The 23,748-nt window shown below is 41.7% G+C and overlaps 1 protein-coding gene across 1 annotated transcript in view; it reads left to right on the top strand.

Annotated features, from left to right (window-relative positions):
- Nucleotides 1-13,381: 13,381 nt before the first annotated feature.
- The window catches only part of bak1.S (BCL2 antagonist/killer 1 S homeolog), a 74,908-nt gene continuing 64,541 nt past the window's right edge, over nt 13,382-23,748 (top strand). The window contains 1 exon segment of the mRNA NM_001096118.1: nt 13,382-13,443. Within this exon segment, the coding sequence (NP_001089587.1) occupies nt 13,390-13,443 (54 nt within the window). The 5' untranslated portion in view covers nt 13,382-13,389.

Genomic DNA, 23,748 nt, shown 5'->3' with positions numbered 1-23,748 from the left:
TAAAGCACTTCCAGGAGGTGCCATACTGCTCAAGCAGTATGGCACCTCCTTCCTTTATTATGAGTCTGCTCTTAACAAGCAGTGTTCCACTGGACTGGATATTCCTGCTGACAAATCGGAGCTATCTGGTAAGCTGCCTGTGTTCCTGTCAAGGATTAGGTAGGGGGCGCTTTAGAGACTGAAGGGAAAGGGCGAGTCCTTGAGCCAGGAGCTGTATGTGCCTAGGGAACACTTGAAGGGAAAGCAGGAACAGGTTGATGAGGGCGAAGAGTCAGTCTGGATCAAGCGCGGAACAGGACGGAGAAGGCGAAGATCAGGACTGGACTAGGCAGGAAGAAGAGGGCGACGACTCAATATGAACAGACTGGACGGGGCAGGAGTGGAACAGTAACAGACTGGATGGGACAGGACGGTGCGGGCGTAGATCAGATCAAACTGGGGATAGAGTGCAGAGGGAGACTAGAGCAGAGGGAAACTGGATAGCAAGATAGCAAGACAGGACTGGAGCAGGATAGCAAGACAGGACTGGATATCACTTGATAAAGGGCGTGGGCCCGAAACATGTTGTGTAACTCATTATCCCAATAAAGAACTTTGCAGACAAGTTGCTGCCCTGGATTTGTTCCACAACTACTGAAGGCAAGGAGGAATAATAAGGGTAAAGGGGCAAGAGCTAGAACTACCTAGTTAGGGGCGCTGCCGCAGTACTAGGGAGAAACAATGCAATGCTCTGGCAAGGAGTGTTCTAAGTGCTGCCCTTAAATAGGGAAGAATCAGCCCTGATTGGCTGATTGCAACTAGGCACAGGTGGGTTGGGGCTGCAGAGGCCAAACAGGCTGCAGCTGAGCTGGGGCTGGAGAGGCCAATCAGGCGGCAGCTGGGCTGGGGCTGGAGAGACCAGGTTACACATAGCGAGCAACCCTACAGGCTGCTCACCTGGCCAAATAGTTAAGGTAACGAGCCAGAAACCCAAAGGTCCCTGGCTCGAATCCCAGCAATACCTGACAGTTCCTTCTTATATTATATGAAGTCATATGTTGTGAGCTGGAGTCCTCTGTGCAAAATGCAGTTACACAAGGTACTTTCAGTACTGGCTGGTGAATCTCTCTGCTGAAGCAGGGTGGTACCTGAATCCGGTAAGTATCAGTATCCACGGTGTGTTTGAAACATTCATTACACTGGGAAGTCTGCATGTTAATAAGCTAATTATGTCCCTCAGCTGAAAGCTATCAGGGTTCTAGCTGAAGTTTCCATCCTGCGGACTTTTCATTGCTATCAGGTAAGGTGCAGATACTCCTCAGTTTGCTACTGTTGTTTCTATTGTCCAGACACAGAGGTTATATTTGCCTTTTATTACACAGGGTGCTTGCAGGGTTGGCTGGAGGCTTGCACTGCTGAAGCAGTATGGTAGCCCCTTCCTTCCTTACATTGAGTCTGCTCAGTGCTGTAACCTGAGTCATTGGGCCCCACAGCAAATTCATTTTAGGGCCCCTAACATATCCAGAGGTTGTGTTTTTTTTTTGTTTTTTTCCAATACATATTGAAATTGCTCTTTATTTGGGCCTATACCTTTTGGGCCCACCTGCAGCCGCAGGGTCTGCTTCCTCTGTAGTTACACCCCTGAGTCTGCTCCTAAGAAGCAGTCTGCCACCAAGTATCTGACTGGATTATTCCTACTGTCTAGCGCATATTATTTGGTTAGGTGCCTGTGTTCCTCTGACTTCTTGTATTGATGTCATCTGAGGTCTTTGGTTTGTGAGCCGTCTCTTTCCCCAGTGAACATCAAGTTACAACCAAATGATTCATCTACTCTCACACATTTACCTGCTACTCACTTGCTTATAACACCCCTTGGATGTCCAGCCCACACCTCTGGCTGGTTAACCCTGTGGTATCTCTTAAAGGGGTGACACTTAAAGGGATGGCTCAAAATCGAAAGAAGGGGGATATATATTTGCCATCCAGGATATATCCCTTTTGACTTATACAATATATCATAACCCCCAAACTCACAGCAGGATGGCACAAGGACCTTGGAGTCCTTGTAGATAATAGTAGTCCTTGTAGATTGCTGTAGCAAGCAATGTCAGTCAGCAGCATCAAGGGCAAATAAGGTCTTGAGCTGTATGAAAAGGGCAAACATTTGTGTGAGGAGGGGGTTATTTCATTGTACAGAGCACTGGTAAGGCCCCATCAAGTATATGCTGTACAGTTTTGGTCTCCAGACATTACTGAATTAGAGAGGGTCCAGAGAAATGCAACTAAGTTGGTAAAAGGTTTGGGAAGTCTTAACTATAAGGAAAGACTGGGCAAGTTGGGTTGTTCATGCTGGAGAAGAAGCGATTAAGGGGTGATATGATAACTAATATCATTAAGATGTTCTCGTATCCTATTTTTTAAATTCCTGATCGTGCAACCAACATACCGTTTATAGCATTTAAGACAAGTTATGAAATAAATAACCGATTTAGTTTTGCAGTTTATGTAGCTCTTAATTCTATATATCTCCTTTGTTACACTACAGGTAAAATTGTCAGATACTTGAACTACTCCACACATGACACACCTTTTGGACCCACACCTGAACATTCCAGGATTCTCCAGCCATGTGCTGGATTTAGCTTCTTTATTAAACATACTGGGCGCTAATATCATACCTAATGTCGGAGCCCTTCTTGCTTCTACCTGGATGCCTGGCTCTAGTAGCTGTTTGAACACTGAATCCCCATATAATATCGGGAGATGTTTGTTTAATAAACTTTTAATCTTATCAAATTGTGCACTATATCTCATGCTCATTATTATTTTATTTGTGCCCTTTCTGTTCATACCTACTCTTTCAGTCTGACCTTCTCTAGGAAAATTGCTCTGTCTTTGTACATTCTTATCTATCCTTTTTTTTTATCTTTTATTAACTCCTTCCTGTCTGAATTCAATGCTGATATAAAGGCCTTCTGTAAGCTCTTAAAGCTATATCCTTTGCATAGAAACTTGTCTCTCAGTGTACAAGACTCTTCTATAAATTTCTCTACTGTATTGCAATTTCTGCGCAAGTGCAGAAACTGCCCTTTGGGAATTCCCCCATTTAGATGTCGAGGATGGCAAGAGTCTGCTCTCAAAAGAGAGTTTCCTGCAAAGGGCTTATTGTATACAGATGTCATGATATTTTCATTTTCTACACCCCCGTACGACAAATTTTTCTTGGCCCACATTGGTGACCCTGTACAAGCTATAAAAAATATTGGTGGCAGGACCCCCTACAAGCTAAAAAATTGGTGCCAGTTAAAAAAAAAACATTGGTAGGCAGGGCCCCCTACAAGTTAAAAAATTGGTGCCAGTTAAAAAAAACATTGGCAGGAACCCCTACAAGTTAAAAAAATATCGGTTTAAAACTAATGGTGCCAGTGCCGCCTGCAAGTTAAAGGGCCCCTAACATCAATTTTTTTTATTAAAAAATTTGTTAGTGTAGAACAAAAAAAAAACCACAAAGACATATTAAACTTTTAAATTGCTAAGTCTTTATTAAGAAATAACTTACCGAAACTCCACTTGCGCTCCTCTTATGAAAAGGTGATCCGGCGAGCGGCGCTCGATTTTGCCTCCCTGCTTTTCTTATAGGAGATTGCCAGGGAGGAGAAATCGAGTGCAGTATGATTCGGTAAGTTATTTCTTAATAAAGACTTATCGATTTAAGAGTTTAATATTTTTGTGGGTTTTTTTTCGTTCTACACTAACAATTTTTTTATTAAAAAAAATTGATATTACTGATCCTTTAAACATAAAGCATTGGTCTTAGTTGAAACTTTAAAAGTCCTTCCTTCTTCATTCTTTTCTTTTGTGGGCTTCTTTGTTCTTTTCCGATGCTCCTTTTTTGGCGCGGCAGCTTAATTTTACTCCGGAACAGCATCTTCAGCAGCAACGCTGGGCCCCTCTAAGAGCCAGAGACAATAGTCACCCCTGTGCCCCCCCTGATGGCGGCCCACCAGCACTTCATTACAGGTGTGGTGTGGCTCTCCATTTCTTGATAAGTGCAGTGTGTAGTCCCCCAAACATTTCAAGACAAGCGCAGTATGTGCAACCCACGCCCAGGCACAGTGTTTGACCCCCTAAATTTTCTTGACAGGCGCTGTGCGTGCTCCTCAAGTGCTCCTCCATTATTTTTTTTTAATGACAGCCGCAGTGAATAGCCCTATCAATATCTAATCTTTTAATGAGAGCCATCGCATTTGTGGGGAGGAAAGGGGATATATTTTGTTATTCGGACTCTGCCCTGATTGTAATTGACACTTACTGGAACACTTTAAGGAGCACAAGTTACCTGATAAAGTAGATCTAGGTCGCTTGTTGTTCTGCTATGAGAGTTCAGGTGTAGGTTGTTAGGGATGTCGCGGACTGTTCGCCGGCGAACTTGTTCGCGCGAACATCGGCTGTTCGCGTCCGCCGCAAGTTCGCGAACGTCGCGCGACGTTCGCCATTTTGGGTTCGCCTTACCTGGCGCTTTTTTTTCACCTCTTACCCCAGACCAGCAGATACATGGCAGCCAATCAGGAAGCTCTCCCTCCTGGACCACCCCCACACCCCCTGGACCACTCCCCTTCCATATATAAACTGAAGCCCTGCAGCGTTTTTTCATTCTGCCTGTGTGTGCTTGGAAGAGCTAGTGTAGGGAGAGAGCTGCTAGTGATTTCACTGATTTGAGGGACAGTTGATAGTAAGTTTGCTGGCTAGTAATCTACTTGATACTGCTCTGTATTGGAGGGACAGAAGTCTGCAGGGATTTGAGGGACATTTTAGGTTAGGTAGGTTTGCTGGCTAGTAATCTACCTTCTACTGCAGTGCTCTGTATGTAGCTGCCTGCTGTGGGCACTGATCTCTTCTGATCTCATCTGCTGACTGCTGTAATAACCCAATAGTCCTTGTAAGGACTGCTTTTATTTTCTTTTTTGTTGTTTTACTTTGCTACTTTAACAGCCAAGTGCTATTAGTCTAGCAGTGTTGGGGAGTGGGACTGGTGTGCTACTGTGCTGCTCCTAGTAGTTCAGCAGCACCAACCCGAGAATATTTTTTTTTTTAATATACATATAATTTTTTTTTTTATTTTACTTATCTTACTGTTCTTTAAGGTGTCCAGTGCTGTTTGCTGTTCTTCATAGTAGTGCACCAATAGTAGTGCACTTGCAGGCATTATTTGCCCAGTGGCCATCTAGCTGTGTGAGCTTGTTCACATTCTTTCTAAATATCAATAATAATACCGTCTCCAGAAACACCACCTGAGTGACGTTTTTCAAGCAGCAATAATATATTCCGTATCCACCACTACTGTAGTGTATACGTTGACCTTGTAGGCATTATTTGCCCAGTGTGTTCTTCATTTTCAAACCACTGCCACTTAGCTGTGTGAGCTTGTTCACATTCTGTCTAAATATCAATAATAATACCGTCTCCAGAAACACCACCTGAGTGACGTTTTTCAAGCAGCAATAATATATTCCGTATCCACCACTGCTGTAGTGTATACGTTGACCTTGTAGGCATTATTTGCCCAGTGTGTTCTTCATTTTCAAACCACTGCCACTTAGCTGTGTGAGCTTGTTCACATTCTGTCTAAATATCAATAATAATACCGTCTCCAGAAACACCACCTGAGTGACGTTTTTCAAGCAGCAATAATATATTCTGTATCCACCACTGCTGTAGTGTATACGTTGACCTTGTAGGCATTATTTGCCCAGTGTGTTCTTCATTTTCAAACCACTGCCACTTAGCTGTGTGAGCTTGTTCACATTCTGTCTAAATATCAATAATAATACCGTCTCCAGAAACACCACCTGAGTGACGTTTTTCAAGCAGCAATAATATATTCCGTATCCACCACTGCTGTAGTGTATACGTTGACCTTGTAGGCATTATTTGCCCAGTGTGTTCTTCATTTTCAAACCACTGCCATCTAGCTCTGTGAGCTTGTTCACATTCTGTCTAAATATCAATAATAATACCGTCTCCAGAAACACCACCCGAGTGACGTTTTTCAGGCAGCAATAATATATTCCGTATCCACTGCTGTAGTAGTGTATACGTTGACCTTGTAGGCCTTGTTTGCCCAGTGTGTTCTTCATCTTCATTTTCAAACAACTCCCATCTAGCTCTGTGAGCTTGTTCACATTTTGTCTAAATATCAATAATAATACCGTCTCTAGAAACACCACCCGAGTGACGTTTTTCAGGCAGCAATAATATATTCCGTATCCACTGCTGTAGTAGTGTATACGTTGACCTTGTAGGCCTTGTTTGCCCAGTGTGTTCTTCTTCTTCTTCATTTTCAAACCACTGCCACTTAGCTGTGTGAGCTTGTTCACATTCTGTCTAAATATCAATAATAATACCGTCTCTAGAAACACCACCCGAGTGACGTTTTTCAGGCAGCAATAATATATTCCGTATCCACTGCTGTAGTAGTGTATACGTTGACCTTGTAGGCCTTGTTTGCCCAGTGTGTTCTTCTTCTTCTTCATTTTCAAACCACTGCCACTTAGCTGTGTGAGCTTGTTCACATTCTGTCTAAATATCAATAATAATACCGTCTCTAGAAACACCACCCGAGTGACGTTTTTCAGGCAGCAATAATATATTCCGTATCCACTGCTGTAGTAGTGTATACGTTGACCTTGTAGGCCTTGTTTGCCCAGTGTGTTCTTCTTCTTCTTCATTTTCAAACAACTCCCATCTAGCTGTGTGAGCTTGTTCACATTTTGTCTAAATATCAATAATAATACCGTCTCTAGAAACACCACCCGAGTGACGTTTTTCAGGCAGCAATAATATATTCCGTATCCACTGCTGTAGTAGTGTATACGTTGACCTTGTAGGCCTTGTTTGCCCAGTGTGTTCTTCTTCTTCTTCATTTTCAAACAACTCCCATCTAGCTGTGTGAGCTTGTTCACATTTTGTCTAAATATCAATAATAATACCGTCTCTAGAAACACCACCCGAGTGACGTTTTTCAGGCAGCAATAATATATTCCGTATCCACTGCTGTAGTAGTGTATACGTTGACCTTGTAGGCCTTGTTTGCCCAGTGTGTTCTTCTTCTTCTTCATTTTCAAACAACTCCCATCTAGCTCTGTGAGCTTGTTCACATTTTGTCTAAATATCAATAATAATACCGTCTCCAGAAACACCACCTGAGTTGTTGTTGTTTTTGTTTTAAAAATAATGCCAGGCAAAGGCAGGCCGCCACGCAGAGGCACTAGGGGCCGTGCTGCTATGCTATCCTGTGGCCCTAGGAAATTGCCCAGTTTTAAAAAGGCAATGACCCTGAACTCCCAAAATGCTGAAGAGGTAGTTGACTGGCTTACACAGCACACCCCATCCTCTACCGTTTCTAACTTTACCACAACATCCTCATCCTCCACTGCTATGGGCACCCCACGTAACACTTCCTCCACCACCGGCGCCCCTTCTTCACTGGAGTCAGAGGAGTTATTTCACATGAGTTTCTTGAACTGAGTGATGCGCAACCATTATTGGCAGAAGAAGATGAAGGAGATGAGGACGTTACACCAGATTTAATTCTGGCAGAGAACACAACAGAGATGGACATAATGAGTGATGACGAGGAGGTGCCCGCTGCTGCTTCCTTCTGTGAGCTGTTAGAAGAAATTGATGCATCTGAGGAGAATGATGATGAGGAGATTGATGTTTTGTGGGTGCCCAGTAGAAGAGAGCAAGAGGAGGATAGTTCAGATGGAGAGACGGAGAGTCAGAGAGGCAGGAGGAGAATAAGACTTAGAAGAAGCAGGGAGGACAGCTCGCAGGGAACAGTAGGGCAACAACATGTATCGGCACCTGTGGTCAGCCGGCCAACGCACCCGCCATTGCCGCCAACTTCTACTTTTACCCCCAGATTGCCAGCCTCAAAAAGGTCAGCAGTGTGGGATTTTTTTAATGTGTGTGCCTCTGACAAAAGCGTTGTAATTTGCAATGAGTGCAGTCAGAAACTGAGTCTTGGGAAGCCCAACAGCCACATAGGTACAACTTCTATGCGAAGGCACATGAACGGCAAGCACAAAGCACTTTGGGAGCAACACCTCAAAGGCAACAGGCAAACTAAAAGCCACCCTCCTTCTGGTCCAGCATCTTACTGCTCTACCTCTGCTGTCCTTGACCCGTCTGAACCACCCTCCACTCCGCCTTCCACCTTGACCACCAGTTCCCATTCCCAGTCATCTGCCCCCAGCCAAGTTTCTGTGAGGGCCATGTTTGAGCGTAAGAAGCCAATGTCTGCGAGTCACCCCCTTGCCCGGCGTCTGACAGCTGGCTTGTCTGCACTCTTAGCCCGCCAGCTTTTACCATACCAGCTGGTGGACTCTGAGGCCTTCCGCAAATTTGTAGCAATTGGGACACCGCAGTGGAAGGTACCCAGCCGCAATTTTTTTTCAAAAAAGGGAATACCACACCTGTACCACCATGTGCAGAGCCAAGTCACCGCATCTCTGTCACTTAGTGTTGGGCCAAAGGTCCATATGACTACTGACGCATGGTCCTCCAAGCATGGTCAGGGCAGGTATGTCACCTACACTGCCCACTGGGTGAACTTGGTCATGGCTGGGAAGCAGGAAATGTGTGGCTCAACAACGACAGTGGAGTTGGTGTCACCGCCACGGATTGCACGCGGTTCTGCCACCACCTCTACTCCTCCTTCGCTCTCTACCTCGTCTTCTTCCTCTTCTTCGTCCTCTGCTGCTGGGTCCTCCTCCTCCTCCACACCTGTGCACCCCCAGCTCCCCCTAGGCTATTCGACGTGCCAGGTATGCCGTTGTCATGCTGTCTTGGGGATGACGTGCCTGGAAAGCAAAAACCATACCGAATCTGTACTCCTGTCATCTCTGCAGTCACAGGCCGATCGGTGGCTGACCCCACACCAACTGAAGATCGGAAAAGTGGTGTGTGACAATGGAAGCAATCTGTTGGCAGCACTGAGACTGGGCAATTTAACACATGTGCCCTGCATGGCACATGTTCTGAATTTAATAGTACAACGTTTTGTCTCAAAGTACCCAGGATTCCAGGACGTTCTCAGGCAGTCCAGGAAGGTGTCGGCCCATTTCAGACGTTCCTATACAGCCATGGCACGCCTTGCTGACATTCAGCAGCGGTACAACATGCCAGTCAGGCGTTTGATTTGCGACAGCCAGACTCGCTGGAATTCAACGCTCCTCATGTTGGAACGTCTGCTGCAACAACAAAGAGCCGTCAACGAATACCTGTTTGAACTGGGTGGTAGGACTGGATCTGCAGAGCTGGGGATTTTTTTCCCCCGTTACTGGGTGCTTATGCGCGATGCCTGCAGGCTCATGCGCCCTTTTGAAGAGGTTACAAATATGGTCAGTCGCACCGAAGGCACCATCAGCGACCTAATACCCTTTGCTTTCTTCCTGGAGCGTGCCGTGCGACGAGTGACAGATGAGGCTGTAGACCAGCGTGACGAGGAGCAGGAAGCGCACGATTTCTGGTCGGAATCACCAGAACGAACCCAGGCACCTGCTGCAACGCAGGGAGAGGTGTCAGAAGTGGAGTCAGAGGAGGAAGGTGGCTTTGTGGAGGAGGAGGACCAACAGGAGCAGGCTTCCCAGGGGGCTGGTGGTGACCTTTTGGGGACCCCTGGTCTTGTACGTGGCTGGGGGGAGGAGACCGTGGATGATGCAGTCCTTGATAACGAGGAAGCGGAGATGGATACCTCTGCATCCAACCTTGTGAGAATGGGGTCTTTCATGCTGTCATGCCTGTTGAAGGACCCCCGTATCAAGAGGCTTAAGGAGAAGGACCTGTACTGGGTCGCGACTCTACTAGACCCTCGGTACAAGCATAAAGTGGCAGAAATGTTACCAACATACCACAAGTCTGAAAGGATGCTGCATTTACAAACCAGCCTGCAAAACATGTTGTACAATGCTTTTAAGGGTGATGTCACTTCAGGAACTCATCAACATTCCAGGGGCAGAGGTGCCAGTAATCCTGCCACGAGCGCACCTGCAAGGACAAAGCACTTTGGCCACTCTGTAACGTCAGACATGCAAATGTTTTTTTGTCCAAGGCAGCGGCAGAACCCTTCTGGATCCACCCTCAAAGAACGCCTCGACCGGCAGGTAGCGGACTACCTGGCATTAACTGCAGATATCGACACTCTGAGGAGCGATGAACCCCTGGACTACTGGGTGCGCAGGCTTGATCTGTGGCCAGAGCTGTCACAATTTGCCATGAACCTCTTGTCTTGCCCCGCCTCAAGTGTCCTCTCAGAAAGGACCTTCAGTGCAGCAGGAGGGATTGTAACTGAGAAGAGAACTCGCCTAGGTCACAAAAGTGTGGATTACCTGACCTTTATTAAAATGAATGAGGGGTGGATCTCGGAGGGTTACTGCACGCCGGAAGACTTGTTCTGAGTTTCTGATTCTGACTCCCCATGCAGCTGTCCTTCTCTGCACGCCTCATGACTCCACATACAGCTGTCCTTTAGCGTCCTCCTCCCTCCACCACCGTTACAAACTAGGGTGCAAACCCTACTGGTTTAATTTGAATCCAGGTAAATCCTGAGTTTTTCTGGCCTCTGTGCTTCAGTGGCTGCGACCAAAAAAAACAGAATATTTTCAGCATTTATATGGCATATTTTTTCTGGCCTCTGTGCTTCAGTGGCTGCGACCAAAAAAAACAGAATATTTTCAGCATTTATATGGCATATTTTTCCTGGCCTCTGTGCTTCAGTGGCTGCGACCAAAAAAATGGAATATTTTCAGCATTTATATGGCATATTTTTTCTGGCCTCTGTGCTTCAGTGGCTGCGACTAAAAAAAACAGAATATTTTCAGCATTTATATGGCATATTTTTCCTGGCCTCTGTGCTTCAGTGGCTGCGACCAAAAAAATTGAATATTTTCAGCATTTATATGGCATATTTTTTCTGGCCTCTGTGCTTCAGTGGCTGCGACTAAAAAAAACAGAATATTTTCAGCATTTATATGGCATATTTTTCCTGGCCTCTGTGCTTCAGTGGCTGCGACCAAAAAAATTTAATATTTTCAGCATTTATATGGCATATTTTTTCTGGCCTCTGTGCTTCAGTGTCTGCGACAAATTTTTTTTATATTGTTAGCATTTATATGGCATATTTTTCCTGGCCTCTGTGCTGCAGTGGCTGCGACCAAAAAAAAATTAATATTGTTTGCATTTATATGGCATATTTTTTCTGGCCTCTGTGCTGCAGTGGCTGCGACAAAAAAAAATTAATATTGTTTGCATTTATATGGCATATTTTTTCTGGCCTCGGTGCTGCAGTGGCTGCCACAAAAAAAAATTAATATTTTCAGCATTTATATGGCATATTGTTTCTGGACTTCTGGTTCAGTGGCTGCGACAAAAAAAACATAATTTTTCAGGAAAGTACACATGCCTAATTTTTCAGGGTTCTGCAACAGTGGCAAAATCGCATCTTTTATGGTCACCGCAGGTGATCAATAAAGTAGACCAAAACTGGGCCCACACTGCAGAATCAGTGTTTTTTTGGTTCGCTTCACTGTACATTGAATTACCTCTGCCTGACCGTGCACGTGCGCACAAGCACGGTGACTGCTAAACACACCACTACAGAAATATTGCCACCAACAGGACGAACATCCTGGAGGTGACAAGCAACTAGTAATTAAAAACTATTATTTGCTCACTTGACGGTATCATTCATTAAAGCTCTTTGCGTCTTTTTGCGTTGCAGTAAGCACCGCGTTTCGTCTTTGCGTGTGAACAGGCTGTAACTTTTACACGACTTGATTGGCATGTAGACGCCGGACGTTTTAAAGCATTTTATTACACAGGTTTAGAAATGTAGTGTGATTTCTGCCCAGCACAAAACGCAGCGCTGTGTCAACAATGGATTTTTTAGAAACATTTTTGCCCTTGATCCCCCTCTGGCATGGCACTGTCCAGGTCGTTGCACCCTTTAAACAACTTTAAAATCATTTTTCTGGCCAGAAATGTCTTTTCTAGCTTTTAAAATTCGCCTTCCCATTGAAGTCTATGGGGTTCGCGACGTTCGCGAACCGTTCGCATTTTTGACGCAAGTTCGCGAATATGTTCGCGAACTTTTTTTCCGACGTTCGCTACATCCCTATAGGTTGTATACAGGCAACTGGGATTATCAACGTGATTAGAAGCTTTGGGGCAAATTTACTAAAGGGCGAAGTGAAAATTTGCCAGAGTGTCGTCATTTCGGGACTTCGCCGATTTACTAGCTGGAGAAAATTCACTAGCAAAGGAGACAGACTCTAGCGCTACTTTGCACTCTAACGCCAGTCGAATTTTCGCTCTGGCGAATGGACGTAACTACTCAAATTCACTAAGATGCGGATTTTAATGAACGTTACCTCTTGCGCCAGACATGCCTTCGCCACCTCAGACCAGGCGATGTGCAATAGAGTAGGCAGGAGTTCCTCAAACAAAGTTGAAAATTTTTCTAAGTCTCAAAAAACGCTGGCGACTTTTACTTTTTTTTTTGGGTTCCCTCCTTCTCCCCTACATTTCCTAAATGCACATAAACTATACAGTGGGCACATGTGTAGGGCAATATAAAAACTCTATTTTATTTTATTAAGGTTCCCTGGGCTTGTGTAGTGTAATGTACGTCCATTGTAGTTTAACTTCACGCCGTATGCTAATTAGGCATCACTTTGAACTTCTTATCATATTATAGCTAGCGCAACTTCGTAAGTGTTCGGAACCCTGGACGCAATTTTGGATTTTTATGAATTAGCGTTGTCCTTGCAAAGTGTTGCGATGTCAGCGAAGCCGTCGCAAGTGCATTTTCGGAGGTAAGTAAATTTGCCCTTGTTCTAGAATCTGGACGATCTAGACACCCTTGTAATATAAAAATGCGCGCGACGCTCTCAGGCTGAACTGTCGGCTCAAAAAATCACAATTCCACCCGCCTCCTCCTATCTATGTAAACTCCTCCAGGAACTGTGCTACAGATCATCATTTCTCCAATGAAATCTGATACAGGGTGCTTTATTTCCCTCCGCACCCAACACAATCCGCCGGTCTGATTTAGTTCCGTATGGTTTAATTAAGACAACGTTAATCCAGCAGGGGCAGTCTAGTATGAGGCTGAATATAGCAGTGATCGGTACCGGGGCAGCGCCTCAGTTCATATACTTCCTGTGCAGAGCTTCAAGCCGGTGTTTTATGTTACTGTGCACGCGCGAAAACTCGTGAATATAAATATTACGACTTAACTCCTAGCTGCTCATTCAAAACCACTGCTCCTCGCTCTCCCTTCCGTTCTAGTATTACGTTTCCAATACGTCAGCTTCTCAGATGCCATTGGTTCTGGGCGTGGCAAAGTAAATGATCTCTTCCGCATGTGAAGTAGAGTTTTCATACCGAAATAGTGCACTGAAGGTAAGTTGCACGTAAATAGTTATATGGCGTTTCAGCTGGCACGATTCCTTTAGTTATAAACACACGGTGGTACTTCTATCGTTTAATTTCTTTTATCAGATATTTTGTATCACACCCTCCGAGGAATTACCAGCCCTGTATGCAATCTACATCTCCATACTGACACGTCTGGATTATAAAAATCTGCAATGTGCAGGGTTATGCTATAATCTTTGTAACCGCTAAAATATTAATTCATAATCATAAAGCTCACGTTTTAAAAAAGTTAATGTTGACCTAATTAATACAAATAACACCAAATCAGAAAATGTGAACAAGGCAAAGCTGGGTGACATTTGGCAGCTCTGAGCTATCACGTCCCGTAGTAACCTAAGGATATTCTGTAAGAGGATGTCCTAAAATGCGTTCCGTAGTTGGGAACTTACAGTTCTTCCTAAGTGTTACCTGGTTCCATCAGAAGCTGCAGCCACAGTTTTTACAAACAAAGACAATATAACATATGTGTCCATAGTTTCATTTAAATAGCGTAACTAACTTGTCATATGTTTCATAATTCCAGCATTATTTGAACAGCTCATACAGGGCATATATTTATAACATTTTAACTTGGAATGCATATATATTATACATAGGAACGGGGCAAATTATGGGTGCAGATCAAATGTTGCCTGACATTGGTGCAATTGACTAATAAAGTAAATGAGCCACGGTTTTCGCCTCATCCATATAAAATTGGACACATGGGGGGAAATTTACTAAAGGGGGAATGTTCGGCCTCGGAAGGCTCTGCCACACTTCAAAACTTTGTTAGCGCTGAGCTCTTTCGTTAGCAAATTGTCCTCTACGTCTGTTAGTAAATTGAAAATGTCCCTGCTGATGGTCTGTTTGGCGAATTTTCACTACTGAGGCCACTTTGCCCTTTAATAAAACTGCCCCATTAAATTTAGATCTTGGCCTAGGTGAAAATTACTTTCATCAAATGTGTTGGTTAGGCAGTAGTGATAAAGAGTAAACATGTTGGGACACTGTATACAATGTAAATGAGAATGGGATAATTTGCACACCATTACCCCTTTCCCCTTTCAATGGCAGCCATATACAGAAACATAATTTATTTTATGGATGAAAACCATAAATAAAGATACCCCCATCTATTATTAAATCTGTAATTTCACCAACTGCTAAATTAACACATTTACCCATATTTATGAGCGGTAACGCAACAAAAAGTATACTCACCCCAGACAGTCATATACTTTTGGAAAGTACGTTTTGCCCCAAATCCAAGATTATTTAGGATTACCCAAAGGCACATACAGGTGTGGGACCTGTTATCCAGATTGCTCGGGACCTGTTCTTTTCTGGATAACTGATCTTTCCGTAGTTTGTATCTTCATACCATACAAGTTTACTAGAAAATCATGTAAATATTAATGGGAAACTCCACAAAACATAACTTAAGCTTTTTGAAAAGTAAACATAATTTCAAGCAACTTCGCAATATACATCAATTAAAAAATATGCAGACTTTTCATGATATTAAATGGTGTCGAACAGTTCCCTAAGCCTAGCCCCCTAATCTCCTGCTCATCTGTCTGACTACTTTGCTGAGCTGGCTGGCTACAGTTACTTTGTATCAGCAGCCATCTGTCCTTAGCCTGCATCCTCCAAACCCACAAACGTGAGGAATGGAACATCATAGTGCAATGCATTGTGGGTTATGTAGTTCCTGCATGCTGTTTGTAAGCTGTGGAGAAGTTGTTACAATTTGTATCATCAGTGTTTAGTCCCTCCTTCCCTGCCAGGATTTCAAGTGATGCAGAAAGATAAAAACAGCTGGATTTCAGCATAGAAAATAGCATTTATTTATACTTTTTGAAGAAACAGGTAACTGTGATGGATATATTAGGGGTTTCTGTGGTATGTGGGCCTCTTCTTCAAATTTTGGCTCGGAAGCCGGAGTTCCCCTGTATATAAACCCAATAGCTGATTATACTTCCAATAAGGATTAATTATATTTTAGTTTTGGTCAGGTATACTGTACTGTTTTACTTTTACTAGGAAAGCACCGAATCCACTATTTTGAATTCGGCCAACCCCCCGAATCCTTTGCGAAAGATTAGGCCGAATACCGAACCGAATCCTAATTTGTATATGCAAATTAGGGGTGGGAAAGGAAAAACATTTTTTACTTCCTTGTTTTGTGAAAAAAGTCAGAAGATTTCCCTCCCTGACCCTAATTTGCATATGCATTGGATTTCGGTTCGGCCGGACAGAAGGATTCAGCCAAATGAGAATTGTGGCTGAATCCCGAACTGAATCCTGGGGGGGGGGCTGATTTTTAGTTTACCTAGGAAAACTATACATTGTTTTTTTCAGGAGAACTTTATCTTTCTAAATCTTCTGGAACAATATTTAAAGATCTAAATACCACAAAAAGTTTTTGATAAACAAGATGCTGTGTAGCCATGGGACAGCCATTCAAGACTCAGGTTACATAGCAGAAAACAGATGCACTCTGCAGAATACCATTGTATTACTCTACAGAGCTTATCCGTTATCGGATCTTGTGCCTTTTCTCCTTTTTCATCTTAAATGGCTGCTCCCAAGGCTACAAACAGCATATTCATATAAACTATAGTAGACTTTCTAACATAAACAAATAACTTTTACCAATGCAGGGCAACAATATATATTTTTATTGCTTTAAAACACGTTTATGTTTTGTTGTTACTGTTCCTTTAAATGCTCCCTCAGGACCAGTATAACAAGAAAATTATTTGTTATGATACAGTCATGTGAGAGTTAGAAAAACAGGCCAAGGTATCATAAAACATTTCTGCACCAAAATCAAATAAGGTCTTGAATCACCCATGTGTAAAGAGGTCACAGCCTGCGATGCCCTGCTCCAAGCCCTGGCTGATAAAAGCCATTTCATGTGGAGGGGTGAAAACTCATAGATGGGGGCTTTCAATCGAGTCCAAACAGGGCTATGTTTGGCTCTCAGTATCATCATCATCATCATTTATTTATATAGCGCTCAGTATAACAGCTGGGAATATCTGGGCAGGGACAAGTCACACTATTGTTGTTTAGTAACATAGTAAGTTAGGTTGAAAAAAGACACACGTCCATCAAGTTCAAGCTTTTAACTTTTTTTTTTTAACCTGCCTAACTGTCAGTTGATCCAGAGGAAGGCAAAAAACCTCATCTGAAGCCTCTCCAATTTGCCTCAGAGGGGGAAAAAATTCCTTCCTGACTCCAAAATGGCAATTGGACCAGTCCCTGGAGCAACTTGTACTATGAGCTATATTTTATAACCCTATAGTACACAAAAGCCATGAATATCTTGTAAATTATATCCTTATAAACTTCGCAATATACATCAATTAAAAAATTAAATTTTTTTGTAATTTCTGTCACATGACTCACTGAAACTTGTGTATTATAATAAATAAAGTACCCCCAGTTGCAAAATATGAGGATATTATAAGTTACCGAGGAGTTCCATGACCTGTATAAAAACACTCGGCCTTCGGCCTCGTGTTTTTATATGGTCATGAAACTCCTCGGTAACTTATAATATCCTTATATTTTACAAGAGGGGGTACTTTATTCACTATGTATTCCCTCACTTGCAAAGAAGCCATCCAACCCCTTCTTAAAGCTATCTAATGTATCAACCAGTACAACTGATTCAGGGAGAGAATTCCACATCTTCACAGCTCTCACTGTAAGAAACCCCTTCCAAATATTTAGGCGGAACCTCTTTTCTTCTAATTGGAATGGGTGACCTTGTGTCAGCTGGAAAGACCTACTGGTAAATAAAGCATTAGAGAGATTATTATATGATCCCCTTATATATTTATACATAGTTCTCATATCACCACTTAAGCACCTCCTCTCCAGCATGAACATCCCCAATTTGGCCAGTCTTCCTTTATAGCTAAGATTTTCCATACCTTTTACCAGCTTATCTTGCCCTTCTCTGGACCTTCTCTAATACAATAATGTCCTGTTATGCTGTATAGCATATTCTAGATGGGGCCTTACCAGTGCTCTATAAAGTGGAAGAATGACTGCTTCCTGCCATGAATCAATGGCCCTTTTAATACAGCTCAAGGCCTTATTTGCCCTTGATGCTGCTGACTTGCATTGCTTGCTACAGCCAATTTTATCATGAATTTCAGTCCAGTCTCTACTCACAGGAAGTTGTAAAAAAAACTCCATCTTTGTCCTGCTAGACCATGCCCCCTTGCATTTCAGAGGGAGAGGAGAGTGTCCATTTGCCTGATACCCTGAACTAATTGATAAATAGCTCTTTTGACTAATCCTTGGATTTACTTAGGAAGATCCATTTCCATGGGGAGTATATCCAGTTTGTTTCCAGTTGCCTCCAGGACCAGGAAATTGTATATTCAGAACTAAGTATAGGTTTAGCATGTTTTTCCTTTTTATTTTATAAACTGTATTTTTAATGCATGTCTCCTTTTGTAAAATCTATGTTAATGTACACTGTTATACCTTTTATGATATTACATTTTTTATATTATTTTAAATATGAATTAATTTAATTATATTAAAATAGTAATATTTACATTTATAAGCTTGTCTTTAATGCTCTAGCCCACAAGCGTGTTTGTTGTATAACAAATGAAGGTATCTCTCCTGAGATTGGTGGCAGCAAGATTGTGGGTGTTGGTTGGTCTTTGGGGTGCTTCTATGTTAGTCTAACCTGTGTGTGAGCGACTAAGTTAATGATCCCTGAAGCCTAAAGTCATGTGCAGCTGGAAGTGCCATAACCCGTGAAAGTATTGTATCTGTATATTATTATTATTATTAATAACAACATATATTTTTAGAGTGCCAACATATTGCACGGTGCTGAATATGATTTTAATTATAATTTACTGTTATCCTGCAGTGGTAAAAAATGTGTATTTGCTTTCTAAACACTGCTATTTATATGAACATGCTGCTGTTTAGTCATGGGGAAAGTTATTCAAGTTGGATGGGTTAAAAAGACTTGTTACATAATGCAATTTATTAAAAATATAAACTGTGCAAGATAAAATTGTTTTAGCTTTTACACAGGGATTTAATAACATTCATGGGTCTCTATAGGACTAGTATAAACCCTTTTTATATAAATTATGATGCTTGTGGCCTAAAAATAGTGAAACAAGCTTTAAATGTAAAAACATTTCACTTTTTGACATTTCTGGTCTGTCAACTAGGGCAGATAAATGGAATGGCTTTAAAGGGGACCTATCACCCTAATAAATAATTCCAAATTATTTTTTATCATGTTAGTTGAGAAAAATATAACTTACACTACATTTATTGTTTAAATTGTATTTCCTTCAGTCTTTGAATTACACAATCACAGCACACAGGCAGGAGCCATTTTGTGGACACTGTTATTAAGACAAGTTGTGTATCACCCCCAAAATCTTGTGTATGTGCCCAAATGGGGGACGTAATGCCCATGCGCAGTGCCCTACACAATTATAGAGTGGGAGGAGGGAAGGGGGAATGTGGAGAGTGCAGTGACATCTAGGAAGTGCTGAATGGAAAGTGAAAGTAATTGACAGGCATAGAGGTGGGGCAGGTAATATTTGATTGACAGCTCAGATATTTAAACGCCTTTATAACAGGTATGGATGCTTTAATGAAAATAACAATTTGGGTTCTTTGTTTAATTTGCAAACAACTTTTGTTATACAGCTTTTTATGTGTAGGTGACAGGTCCACTTTAAAGCTACTAACCATATAGACATTTCTGTACAGAGCTATGGCTTGGGAAAACAAGTAGAGTCACCTCGCACACCCTGGCTGTCCGAATTTTTTTCAAAACCTGGTGCTCGATGAAGGAGGTATTGGCAGCCTCCACAACAGACAGAGAAGTAGAAAATCACCGGCACAACAGGATATTTCTAGCAGGGAAACCCTTGCTCGTTTATTTGCGGATGCAATGTTTCGGGCGTACCCCTTTGTCAAGCATACCGGTAATTAGTGCTAATAGTATTTAAAGGCTTAACAATTACGTGATTAACAAACGTGATTACATAATTAGTAAAAATTGCATAATTAATTACTAAGCAAACAAGGCCATAGATACATAATTCAGCAAGGCGAACGTGCAAAAATTGTCCAGTATAACCATCAGAAAAACTGGTTAAAAACACCAAGGATTGTCCTGTATTATATAAATGTAAAAAGTTTAAAAAATATAAAGAATTGTGAAAAAATGTTTTCCCTCTTTTTCATTTCTGTTCCAAGAGTGTCCTTCCAGTGGTAATCCGTGTGAATGATTCAGGTAATAAAGGGTTAAAAATACAAAAAAATCCAGTGTATAAGAAACGGTGTGACAACATTAAAATTATCAGTACAAAAATATATTCAAGTTTAAAAAAATGTAACTATTCTGTGACCACTTTTCATAGTATCAAACCATTTTAACTAGTACATAGTAACAATGTTGCATAATCATGCATCAGTTAGATTTCTATCTTACCCTACACGTATGAAGAGGAAAATCTTTCCCTGACACATATCAACAAAATCTTTATCTAAAAGAGAGAAGTACAAGGGGTTAATACTGGTAAAAATTACAAAAAATAACTTATATTAAATTCCTCATTTAACCCTTTTGCATGGCATGATTGCAAAAGCCAAATCCAGTAACATTCTCTCTGGAGTAGTAATTTCTTTTTATCCATGCCAGGTTTGGGAAAAACTTTTTCTAAAATCTGCCAGCGAAGTTGTGAAAGTTGATGTTTATGTGAATGAAAATGTTTGGCTAGTAATGTTTCACTTCTTAACTTTTCTTTTGGCTTTTCTGTCACTTTCATGTCTGGAGTCTCCAAATTTGCAGGTGGTGATTGGAAGTTGCGAATTACCGATTTATGCGCATTTAACCTTAGCTTTATGGCCCTGCTTGTTTGTCCAATATACAACAAACAAATTTAATGCTGTACACTACGTCCTTAGTATCACATGTGCAATATCCATGTATTGTGTGTTTAGTACCTTGATGTGGATGTATTACATAAGCCCCTGGGATAATGGCATTACAATGACCGCAATTCCTACAAGGGTAGGTGCCTTTACTTTGTGTCCCCAAAACTGTACGAGCCCCTTTCTGTACCATAGGTTTTTTCTTTATAAGTTCTTCTATATTTCGACCTGTAGGAAAAGAGGGGTGGTGACCCAAAAAGATGTACGTATTTCTGGTCTGTGCTCAAAATATTCCAATGTTTTAGAATAATATTCTTAAAAACCTTGGAATTGGTGTCAAAGGGAGTTATGAAAGGCATTCTGTGGGATTTGGGCTTGTCTTTTGATTTCCGAATAAGGGCCTCATCTCTATGAATTGATTCCACCTTCCTTTTTAATATCCATGAGTGTCGATTGGTTGTATCCTTTATCCACAAATCTCTGTACCATATTTAGAGATTCTGATTCAAATTGATCAGGTGTGGACGTAATACGTTTTACACGCATTAGCTGGCTCCTGGGTAGTCCCTTAAAGAGACCTGGGGGATGGAAACTAGTAGGTTTAAGTAAATTGTTTCTATTGGTGGGTTGGCACCCGCGTATGCCAACATATTTATGGATAATTTTGAAAAAACCCATATTTTTTCAAATCCTGACTTTAATCAGTGTATTCATCAATATATGCGATATGTCGATGATACGTTCTTTGTGTGGACGGGGTCTCTATATATGTTAAAATAATTTGTTGATTATTTGAATAGTGTCCATCCGACCATTAAATTTACCTTTGAGTCTGATCCAGAAAAATTACATTTTCTGGACGTTAATATCCTGGTGGAGGCACACCGCTGGTTACCTCATTATAGAGTAAACCCACCGATAGAAACAATTTACTTAAACCTACTAGTTTCCATATATTTTTGTAGTGATAATTTTAATGTTGTCACATCGTTTCTTATACACTGGATTTTTAGTATTTTTAATCCTTTATTACTTGAATCATTCACACGGATTACCACTGGAAGGACACTCTTGGAACAGAAATGAAAAAGAGGGAAAATTTTTTTCACAATTCTTTATATTTTTTAAACTTTTTACATTTATATGATACGGGACAATCCTTGGTGTTTTTAACCAGTTTTTCTGATGGTTATACTGGACAATTTTTGCACGTTCGCCTTGTTGAATTATGTATCTATGGCCTTGTTTGCTTAGTAATTAATTATGCAATTTTTACTATCTATGTAATCATGTTTGTTAATCACGTTATTGTTAAGCCTTTAAATACTAATTACCGGTATGCTTGACAAAGGGGTACGCCCCGAAACGTTGCATCCGCAAATAAACAAGCAAGGGTTTCCCTGCTAGAAATATCCTGTTGTGCCGGTGATTTTCTACTTCTCAGAGCTATGGCTTAACACTTAGCTTGCTGGAACATATCTATGGTATGCTGGCAGGCAAAGGCTAAGATAGGCTGTTTTCAAGAGCTGCTAGTGTTGAGAGTGAAGACAGATGGCAACATTGGGCAGCGGGCCAAGGGCCAAGTTCAGTCCTCTAGTACTGATACAAATATCTTTCTGCTGTCCTCTGTAAGAAAGACATGCACGCTTTACTAACGTTCATTTTTTGCCACTGTTTTGCACACTTTTTGCTTTTCTTGTGGCATCCAGTCATATATAAGAATATGCAAATAACTCAGAATGGTAGAGGCATGTGCTATATCATTTGTTGCCTGAGTTTATTCAGTTTGCTGCAATTCTGCATTAATTTAGCTTGATATGGAGTTTGACTTCAAATCTGGGTGATGTCACAGTCCTTTTCCTTCTGTAGCCAAACACCACAACTTCGTGGCACAGGGCTATGCACACTCATTGTACCAAAAGCCGCACTGCATTCCCCCTTTTCCCCTGAGACCTCCTTCCAACCTTCAACAAAAAAAAAACAATTGCACCACTCTATTGTCCTCCACCTTGTTACATAGTTGCATTTCTTTTGCTGTGAAAGACAGTTCAGGCAGAACATGCAGTGGGTCTCTACATGGGAATTCTATATTTCAGAATACAAACATATCTAAGTTTTCAGGCAAGTTTTATTAATGTAATAAAAACACTAACTTTAGCAAAGCTTTTCAGTTTCATTTTGGTCATGGTATTAAAACAACATTCTGCCAGAAACAGATACAGGACTGGAATCAGCCTTGTATAAAGGGGTCACAACCTTTGATGCCCTGCTGATAGAGCCATGTGGGGGAGTGAAAGCCCACACAGGGACAACTTAGACTTCACATCAAGACCCATAATAGGTTTATGGGTTTAATACAATATTAACTGTTGAATGAGCCCAAACATAACTAGGTTTTACACTCAGTTTATTAGATGGGAATATCTGGGCAGTGGCAGGTAACAAAGCATTGATGTTGGGGAATGATGAAATAAGTGGGAATATTTGTGACCAATGAATATTACAATAGCATGGCCATTTTACATTTTTTGGGGACCAGGAAAAATATATGTAAAATCCAGGAAAATGTATCCAGGACCAGGAAATTCTTTCTCTTTGGTGAGAATATAGGTTTTCTATGTTTCCCCTTCCTTTTTCCATGGCCTTTTTGTACCATACTTTTGTACATATGTACTGTTATGTTATACCTTTTATAATATTAAATATGAAATTTAATAAGTTTTGTCTTTGATGGTCTAAAACAGTGATCCCCAACCAGTAGCTCGTGAGCAACAGGTTGCTTTCCAACCCTTTGGATGTTGCTCTCAGTGGCCTCAAAGCAGGTGCTTATTTTTTAATTCCAGGCTTGGAAGAAAGTTTTAATTGCATAAAAACTAAGTATACTGCCAAGTAGTAGACTCCTGTAGGCTGCCAGTTCACATAGGGGCTACCAAATGGCTAATCACAGCCCTTAATGGCCCGCAAGGGACTTTTTCAAGTTTGTGTTGCACCCCAACTCTTTTTACATTTGAATGTGTCTCACAGGTGAGAAAGGTTGGTGACCTCTGGTCTAAAAGGACCCTAGCTTGAAAGTAACTGTGTGCCTTAGCCATCTGTTGGTGTTGATTAACCAAGTGACAACTGGTAGGAAGAATGTGTCTGTCAATTACATAAACCCTTTTACTGCTAGAGTGCCTGGCATCTCTCATCTCCAGTGTGTGAGGGGTGGTAGCTAGTGTTTTATGAATTTTGTGGGTGTTGGGTGGTCTTTGGGGTGCTGTTATGCTAGTCTAACTTGTGTGCAAGGTGAGTGAGCGACTGAGCTTATGGCCCTTGATAGTCACACCTAAGGGCCTAGAAGCCTAG

This window comes from Xenopus laevis, chromosome 2S (assembly GCF_017654675.1).
Source record: "Xenopus laevis strain J_2021 chromosome 2S, Xenopus_laevis_v10.1, whole genome shotgun sequence".
Taxonomy (NCBI): domain Eukaryota; kingdom Metazoa; phylum Chordata; class Amphibia; order Anura; family Pipidae; genus Xenopus; species Xenopus laevis.
The sequence above is the reverse complement of the archived record's forward strand: the minus strand, read 5'-3'. Positions and strand labels throughout refer to the sequence as shown.